This window comes from Condylostylus longicornis, unplaced genomic scaffold, assembly GCF_029603195.1.
Source record: "Condylostylus longicornis isolate FDR11 unplaced genomic scaffold, ASM2960319v2 ptg000007l, whole genome shotgun sequence".
NCBI lineage: Eukaryota > Metazoa > Arthropoda > Insecta > Diptera > Dolichopodidae > Condylostylus > Condylostylus longicornis.
In genome coordinates, this window is record NW_026577976.1 from 530,110 (window position 1) to 540,259 (window position 10,150).

Sequence of the window (10,150 nt, forward strand, 5' to 3'; positions counted from 1 at the left end):
GCCACGAAGTTTAAAAAGACAATACAAAAAAATAATCAAAAAGATAATTAGATTGTAGTGGAAACTACAATGACATTAATGACATTATAACAATTGTACTTGAATTTGATGAAAAGTAACTGGTAAAAGTAATCGTTAAGTTTGAGGTTGTCTGATTTAATAAACAAAAAAGCGCTATTTTAGTTTCTGACGCAGCGCAATTGCCAAAATATAAAATAAATTTTTTTAATAAATATGTACATAATATTTTACGTATGTTGTATATTTTTAATTCAATACAGAAATCCTTTTTGTATGAATTTTTTGAAAAATATTTTCCAATTCAATTAAAAAATATGCAATTACAATTTTTGCGTCAGACGAATGCTCGCTTTCTTTACTCTTGAAGGAAATTTTTGAGTGAAAATGCCACTTTCAATGCTTTTGCTGGAAGATTTTTCTAATTAAAACAGTACTTGACGTTTCTTAAAAATATATTAAGTTAAAATCAGATTGGTGAAACTTTCCTAGAAGATTTTAACATGAAAAATAATTTCGTAATAATTTTTTTTACGATAAGAGTGTAAGCTTGTTCAAGAATGGAATTTGGTCCATTAAATTCTCATTAAGCAAATTTGTATATTTTTCAAAATTTACACAGAAATATAATTAATTTAGTTAAAATAATAAAAATAATAATTAATTATTTTATAATTATTTAAATGATATGGCTAAGATTTATTTTGTACACGAAAAGTAATTACATAGTTACTTTCAATTGAGAACCAATAATATTTTGGTTTAGCAATCAATTACCAGAAAACAAAGCATTAAAAATAAATTTTAATCATTTGGGTATTATACATATTTATTGGGTAATAATATTTAAATTGTCAAAAATGGTTAAATTAGTATCTCGCGAGTGTTTACTGGGCTGATATTAGTGCCATATTTTTTATTAAAATAAATTGAAAAAATATGTTTTAGGATATACTACGGGTTGTTAACTTTGATAATAAATTATTATAATTGTGGTGTATGTCTTTGATAAATTAAGTTTGCTTTGTAAGAATTTCCCATTAAAGGGAAAATATTTTTTGTTTTTAAATTATACTGTGGACACACAACAGAACTGAGTTATTTAAACATTTTTCGCTATTATGCTAATAGATAGAGCTAAAATCGCTTAAATACATAACATTGGCTCATGCAAAATTTAAAAAAAAGGAAACATTTTTTTATTACTGTTTTTTTATATTTACAAAAATAAATTTTAAATATGTACATATGTACTATAAAGTTAGAATATACTTTAAAAAGTATAAACTTACGGTTTCGTTGCCATTATTTTATGAAGAGAAATTTAGATTTTAAGAAATGTACGAATTGATAAATTAAAAAAAAATTGCCATACATTGTACGTATTATACCACAAAATATAATAGAATTCTAATAAAGAACCTTAACTTTGAAATTGTAATAATAGGGTATTATAACAAAAATTCAGCAATTACCGTGAAAATTTCTACATCTTGCAAGTATGAAAATAAGAAACAGAAATTATTATGACTTTTCGTTCACTTTTAATAATTTATTTTCTTCAGATATTCTTAATTCGCGTATATATATTTTTTTCTTTTTCACTCCTAGGGGGCGCATAGGGCTAGTGCATGACATCATAGATAGTCATGCCCCAGTTTCATTGCATCATAGAGACTAGCCTGCCGTAGAATTCTCGTATATGATTTATATAAAATCTATTTGTGAATTAAATCGGAGAAGAGTTACAGATATTGAACATATTTTTAATGAAAATCTAAATAGGAATGGCCCAAGAATAGAATATGATATGGCCCTGATTAAGGTAAGCAAGTTGTTATTAAATTAATAGTTATCAAATAACTTTTAAGTACATTTCGAAATTTGATATACAATTCCTTGAAAGTTTTGTAATATAAATACATAATATAAAATTATTAACAAATTAAAATCCTACAATAGTTCCAGCCTATACATAAATTATTTTAATTGAAATTAGCAAACCCTAATAAACACTTGTTAGCGAACCCCACACACTTATTTTTTGAATATATTTGCAATAAAACTACTTACTAGCGTCAATGTTATTATTATTGAATTAGCCTATTTAGCTGAAATTTTATGTATGTACATATGTATGTACATATCATGTACTTTATACAAACATATTGCGCCTACATATAATATTACTTTCATTTCCGATCCTAGTAATAAGACGCATTTATTTAAATTTCATTTCAATATTAAACATTATGGTTTTATAACAGTATATTAAATATTGGTTCAATGTACATACGTCATGTGTATGTATGTATATACACCGACACCCTTTATCCTTGAATTTTACATATTCTCCCACGTCATTTCAACCCTTTCTTTTTCAAATATCTTTTTCTATCTTTATTTTAACATACTGTGTACGTTACATATCATTCTAAGAGTTAACTTTAGGTATAGCTATTTAAATCAATTGAATTTACTTTCTTGAAAGTTATAATCATATCGTCTACATATAAAGTACCTTCTTTTCTATACAAACGCATTTAAATGTTATGTTTACTTAAAAGTTAATTCATAACATTATTCTATTAGTATATTCATGCTTTTAAGTTAAAATAATGTGCGATAAGAGTATAACAGTTTTTTTATAATATTGAAAACAAATTTTTACCAAGTTGCAATTTATTACGAAAATAGAAATTTTTTTTCCAGTGACATTGTTTAAACCATTCTCATTGCATAAGCAAGGCGAAAGTACGTATATACGGCGAAAAATAACTTCATATTTAAATATTTTTTGTAAAAGTCTTTGTTCTTGTATAAATCTAACAAGATTTTAATTTCATAATATCTATTTTTTAGCTGGTTTCTAATTCTTTCAAAGCTCTGATTTCAGCTTCGGAATTTCGTTCTTTTTCAGTAGCTATTTTTGCAACTCTAATAGCTTTTTGTTAAGTTTCAATTTATCTTATAGCAGCTTCCTTTTTGGATAGTCTACCTTAATGATATGCTCTATAAACTACTCCAAAAGCTACGAAACTTTATCGGCCGAGTTTGATTAAAGGTCATACTTTAACTGGTGGTGGTAGAGACATTTTCCAACTTCAAATTACTTTCTAGAAATGCAAGTAAATTTTGAAAAAGATCCTTTGCTCGTGGAAAATTTAAAAGTTTCTTTGTATGAAGCTTTTATTTACCAGATATTTTTCAATTTAATTCGTTAGGAGTAAGTCTGTTACGAGATTCAATACTTTTCATGAAATTAGCATAATTAGCAGTTTAACTTTCAAAATTGATTTCGGCTTATAAAAAAATCATTCGAATCCATTTAGGATGATTGTTCTGGGTGATCATATATAAAAATTTAAGCTATAATTGATATATGATAGCAAATGTTTCTTAAATTCTAGACATAAATTTAAAAATCTTATTTTGTTTCAAATTCGATTTTGAAAATTTGATTATTGGTCACTTTTTAATTCTGACAAAATTAATTGCAATTTTAAAATTATACAAGTATATAGGGTATTGAGATGGTGTTGAACCTCATTATTAGTAGGGTAGATCAAATATCGGACGACAAGGCGCCTGTAGCACCACCCCCGGGGACATATTTCTTCAACAAAGTCTGCTTTAAGAGGAAACTAAAATCAAAATTTAATAACTAAGTGTTAAAATTTTATTTGATTAAATTGAATTCCTTTATCTTTTTTTCATATTATTTTACTCTTTTATTTTATTTTTCCATATTATTTAAATATCATATACCACACACTTTTAAACACACTTGCGTTTCACTAATTCTATGCTTTAGAACTTTTTATTTTTTTAAACAAAAGGAAATTTTTTTTGTTTTTACTTTTTAACAATTTTGAATCAAAATTTAATGAATTAGATTGTACTTGGTGTATGTGCTCCAAGCTATGAATATTGTTAGAAGATGCTATATGATAGCGAGTACTCTATATGATTACTTTTATCCCAGTATATATATACATATATATAATGTATAGGATTTACAACATGCACTGATTTTTCATATATAAAGAACCTGTTGAACAGGCTAATCTCATAGTCAATCTTTTTCAATCACAAGGATAAGACCTAATATCAAAAAAAGGAAGATAAAATATTAAGTTGATTATAAAGAATTAAATTTTAATCAGTAAAAATAATTTTTTAATAAAATCAAGGTGATTTCATTGTTCAGTACAAGTGTTTAGTAATTTTATAAAAGTATAAATTTAATAATTCATAATATTGAAGAAAAAGTTTTGAAAGTGGTGTGCTATATTTAGTGCACATAATAAAATAAGGGAATTTATTTTACAATTAAACAAAATGTTGTGATTTCAGAGAAAAATGTTTGAAAGAGATGTTTGAAAAATCATTTTTCAAAAAAATTAAATTTCGACTTGATTTTCGAAAAAAATATTGTTTATTTTTTTTACACTTTTAATCGTATATCCTGTGATTAATCAATAAAATTTCAAAAAATTTAAATTAAATGTAATTGGCGTAATATAAATTAAATTGTACCACAATTTCGAACTTGAAATATAAATCAGAATGCCAAATTCTATTCGAACCCATTTTGTAATCACAGATTTCAAAATAAAATTATTTCGAACTCGCATCAGAGTTATACGATTGGAAATTTAATAATTTAATCTGAATTTTTGCAAACATTCCAAATAAACGTAGAACGATGTAAAATAGACCCCTTTAATCTCTTAATTTAGAATATGTTTAATACTCTTAAACATGTATGAAACCTATAATATAGAATTAATTGAACTAGTTCATACATTTTGTTTGATTTGAAGGGAAACAGAATTTCATTACAAATTTATTAATCAAACATTTCATTTGGATATTTTTGGTTCGATAGTGAAAAATTAATAATTTTAATAATATATTCTTGATTATAATTTCAGATAATAAACATTTAATCCAACGTTGGATCACATTTAATTTAAAAAAAAAAAAAAAATTAAATTTAATAAAATTTTTTAAAAACATGGCAAAAATGATTATTGTACCATTGTTATTACTTAGTATAGCAATAACATGTATGGGTCAAACATTTCAATATTCTCGCGGTTGGACTAATGGTAAACGTAGCAATACACATGATGGCACTTTCCAGGATCTAATTGAAATAGAAACTGAAAAAAAATTAGAAAAGTAAGTATATGAATTTCTTAATTTTCAAATAATTCAAAATTATTTTAAATTATTTTAATTCCTAATTACAATTTATATAATTTTTTTAACAGATGCTTATATAGTTTACAAAGATTTATAAGGAATTCATATTTAAAACCATCACAATTGATTATGAATAATAATAAATTTCAAAATGGACATCATCAATCTGGTGAAATCATAGATGATTTAATTGTACCAGATAATGTAGATTTTAATAAACATTAAATAAAAAAAAAAAAATAATTTTTATTAATTAATTTTTTTAATAATTTTTGTTTATATATTTGCTTTTTATATAACATAAAAATATGAAAGAATTAAATTGAAAATGGGCTAATTTCTTGCGAATAAAACAAATATTTTATATAAACTGTTATACTTTATGTATATATTATATATTTATACGGCTGGATATATATAATAATAATATATATTAAAAATATATAGTTATATATAAAAATTATGTTTTATTATCAATAAAATTTAGCTCATCTGTTTCAGTTTCTTACTTAAATAAATTATATGTATGATATTAATGCTAATAACAATAATATTAAGGGGAAAAGAATGAAAATTTCATAAAAGTTCTTAAATATTCTGAAAATAATATTTAAATATAAAATTAAAAAAATATTATATAAAATGAGGAAAAATAAAAATAATTTTAATTAAAAAATAATATTATGAAATGCAAAGGAATTTATATATTATGTAAAACTACAATTATAAAAAAAATATAAAAAAAAATAAAGAAGAAATTAAAAAATTCAAAAATTTAATAAATGTTGTTATATACTTATAATTATTGCAAGAGAAAATAAAAAAAAAAATGTAAATCTAAAATTTTATTATTTAATTATTGTTTCTAATATATTATAAATGCCTTTAATTTTAAGGACATAAGAGAATAAAATTAAGGATGAAAACGGTAATTGAAATCTAGTCGAAGGGAAACTAAAAAAATTTCAGGATATCAGGATTTCAGGTAATCTCAGGATATTAATAGAAATTTTTGAAAACTGACTAATTTTAAGAAGATGAGTTGAGATCCTTATTGAAAAAATGTAAATTTTTGGTCGAATTTCGAGATTTGAACTCCTTTTCAAATCAAAAATTAATTTTAATAAATGTTTTAATAAAGTACTCGTAATTTCATATGGATTCTAGCTTTAAATTATAAATAAAAATTATAACAAAGTTATTCCTCTATAAAAGGCAAAATTCAAATTAAAATTATAAAATAAGTTTCTTAATAAATTACGAAATTTCCTTATATAATTTTTTTTATATTTGTTTGAAGATATAAATTAGAAACTGTATTAATTTAATACTCACAATGTAGGGTAACTTTTATGTAGTTGACTATATATGCGGCAGCTCGGATTAGTCTCAAATTAATTAATAGCTTACAGTTTTCAGTTACGAACAGTTTGCAATAAATTCTTGGTTTTTGGGTTTTCTCTACTTATCTACTCTGTAAGTTTCAATCCACTTCTAAAATATAAAAGCAAGAATGTTATTGTAGTAAACCTTATTTTACACAAAAGTGCACGCACTCATGCCAATTTTAATATTAGCATAAATTTTTTTTTAAAATTTTCAAAATCATATGGCTTTGTTTGGCAAAAAATTTTTTTGTACTATTTCTCTAAAGCTCACTTTTCATGTATTTGAAAATTATTCAATTAAATTTTTAATTCCTATGTTATTTTTAAAAATTTTATTAACTAATATCGTTAATATATTAAAATGTGTGTATGTATTCATATTTAAACATAATATTACAGAGAAGCTTTAATAAATTCTCTTAAATAAGTGATCCTATATTAAAATCAAATTATTTAGTTGTATACATAAGGTTTCAAACCTGTATTCGTTATATGTTACAAAATACGAATGAAAATCCTTAAAGATATCTCATATACACAAGGATATCATAAATAAAAATAAAATATTCATAATAAAAACAAATAAAATGAAAAATGAAAAACAAAACAGGATCAAAATAAGCAAATTAAATTGCTTTCTTTGGTCATTCATTAATAATTCAATAAGATGACTATTTTCCAAAAAAGAAAAGAAAAACAAAAACAAAAATCTTTAAAATGAAAGAAAATGTAAGAAAACTGTCGAATAACGATTTTTCCATCAAGAATGAAATTTTTTATATTTTTCTTTTTTTAACAAAAAATCAACAATTTTCATTTGTTAAACGTTTGAAATCAAATAATTTTCACAGAAAGAGTAAATTCTGCTTTCATTTGTAATACCAAAAAATTTTGCTGTCCTTTTGACTTCATTTAGTAACTCACATAGTTGGCTTTCTTTACCCCACATTTGTCTTTGATCACACATAATTTTTCCACATTTGTCTTTGATCTTACTCATTTTAATGTCTAAATTTTGAAGAATACCTAAATATAACAATGTTAAGATTGTTATTTGGAAAATCAAAAAATTTTTAAGCCAGTTTTTTAAGTCAAATTTTTGTAATTTTGTCAATAACTTAAAGTAAATACTAGGAATCTATTTGTAATAATTGCCTCCTTAGTACTTTCTTCAGAATGGTAGAAAATAGATAGGATTATTCAGGAATTCATCTATATAACTTAAGTAATATAGTCGGACTTGTATGGCAGCAACTCTGGCAGAAGCAAAACTCCTTTGCTAGCAAAACAAAATTGGTTTGATGGAAATGACATGCTTATAAACATGTCGGTTACAAGCAAAAATTTTTTGTAAATACAAATAAATTGATCGTATTTAAGCCTTTCTTCTTGAGAAAAGGACCTCAATAAGCAATAAAAAAAAAAATATGGTAAAAAATTTTTCTAATTTCATCTAAAACTCAGTTCCGACTTTACATACAGCAATAAAAATCGTGCAACTTTCAACGTGCCTTTTTGTGTGCGACAGAATCCTAAAGACGTTTGACTAACTACAAATTTTCTTTCTTATAAAAATCATGTTTTTTTAAGTGCCCTCTAAAATAAAACGTAAAATTCAATTGTTTTTAATTTTTCTTATTTTTTGTTATTACACAAAAAAATAATGGAGAAAAACAAAACATTTTTTTAAGGTGTAATAAAGGACATTAGAGATTTTGTTATTAATTCAATGGTATAAAGAAAAAAGTTTGGTGCTCGACAAAATAAGTATTTTTGAGAAAATAGTCAAAAATTTGCTTTAAAAATTATACAATGAAAAAACAAAGTTGTATAAGGTTAGATTATAAGATCACGATTGGTTGAACTGCATTTAACAATTGACAAGACTGTTATTATAGGCCAAGACTGGTTGTTGGTGCTATATTTGATAATTTTTTCAGCGGCGACTGGCATTCAGGTATTTTTATATAAGAGGAAGTTAATTAGGTTAATTATGTTCTAACTCTAAATTGATTACCAATGTTACTGTTGCTTTTTTTCATTATTATTAAACAAGTATACACTTTGAACTGGAGTGCAAAGCTCAAACTGTTCATATTATAAAAAATGTCAATTTTTATGTGACAGGAGGTGGCATTGACTGTCATGTCAATTGTTTGTGCCACTTTCTGGTAATGTCCTATAACTCTTAATAAATAATTTCAAAACTGTACACTCTTAAGTCACAAAGTTCTTCGCGGGATTTCTTAAATTTTTAACCATTTTTTTAATTTTCCATATAAAGTTTTTTACAAAAATCCCAATTCGACTGTTATTATATATTTCGAAAATTATATGTTAAAAAAAAATCACAAAATGAAATGCTCAATTTGATTGCCTCAAAATTTTCTCATTTATTTTTTTATTTCACTTTATATTCTTAAGTAATTTTCCATTTTAATTTCAATTTCAAGACAATTTACTTTTATAATATTACACGTTTCTGCTTTATGTTACCGTGTATATTCCTTTGATTTGTTTTATATTTGTATTTAAAAAGCAGTGGTGTTAAGTTCATTGTTACTGTTGGAAGTCTATTGTAAGTAAAATTTAATTAGCGTTTATTAGTCGATTGAGTCAAAAATTCTAAAAAAATTTGTGGTATAAATTAATCAAATTGTTGAAAAGTGATTTTAGAGTTTAAAATCTTTTATAATTTTTGAAATTCTTAAATTTCATAAAATGGATCAAATACAGCTAAGATAATTTCAATAAGCATAGCCTACAAAAAAAAATATTTCACACATTTTGATAGATTTAGTCGGTTATATACGAAGAAATTTGATGAATGTAGATTGTAGATTGTAGATTCTAAGGGAACCGAGTGGGACAGGAGCATCCCCCCAAGCCACCGCAGCCATTTTTGACTTATTGTAGCCACCACTCTCCCGTCTATAATATCCCCGTCCCAATCATAAAGCCGGAGATATCCCTAAGGGAGTTGGACAACAGTTCCCGAACACTTAGGGACCCATGTCCAAGACAATTGCGGCGCCGAACAGCTAGTGCCGGACAGTCGCTGAGAATGTGCACGGCGGTCTCATCGCCACCTCCACAAAATCTGCACAGGGGGGAGCCCGACTTCCCCAGCCTATGCAGGTGGTACTTCACAGGGCAGTGCCCCGTGAAGAAATTCGCAATAGTGCGAACCCGGCTCCTGCTCATCCCCAGCAACTCCGCGGCGAATCCGCCGGAGCACGCCGGAAGAAACACTTTCGCATGACGGAACCCTTTCGTGTCCCGCCAGTGACGGCCGCATTCCGCCGCGAGTAGGCAGGCAAGCCTGGCCCCCACGGCGGAAGAAGGCAGACCGCAGAAAGGCAGCGGCTGCACAAAGGCAGCCCCAGATCCTCTCCGCGCCAACTCATCGGCAACTTCGTTGCCCGCATGACCACTATGGCCCGGCACCCAAATGAGCATCACTCTGTTCTCCGATGCCAATTTCCTAAGTGCAGCAAGGCAGCTCCAGACCAGCTTGGATGTAACCTGAGCTG

At 26.0% G+C, this 10,150-nt stretch overlaps 1 protein-coding gene across 1 annotated transcript; it reads left to right on the top strand.

Annotated features, from left to right (window-relative positions):
- The first annotated feature begins 4,100 nt into the window (after positions 1 to 4,100).
- On the top strand, positions 4,101 to 5,574 carry LOC129618492 (pro-corazonin). Its single transcript, XM_055533277.1, has 3 exons — positions 4,101 to 4,211; positions 4,956 to 5,205; positions 5,298 to 5,574. The coding sequence occupies exons 2-3, from the start codon at positions 5,039 to 5,041 to the stop codon at positions 5,452 to 5,454; spliced, it is 324 nt and encodes a 107-aa protein (XP_055389252.1). The 5' UTR covers positions 4,101 to 4,211; positions 4,956 to 5,038; the 3' UTR covers positions 5,455 to 5,574.
- Positions 5,575 to 10,150: the final 4,576 nt, after the last annotated feature.

Coding starts and splice junctions, on each gene's coding strand:
- LOC129618492 (XM_055533277.1), top strand. CDS start 5,039: ATGGCAAAAATGATTATTGTACCATTGTTATTACTTAGTATAGCAATA. Junction 5,206..5,297: donor ACTGAAAAAAAATTAGAAAA/GTAAGTATATGA, acceptor TTTTTTTAACAG/ATGCTTATATAGTTTACAAA.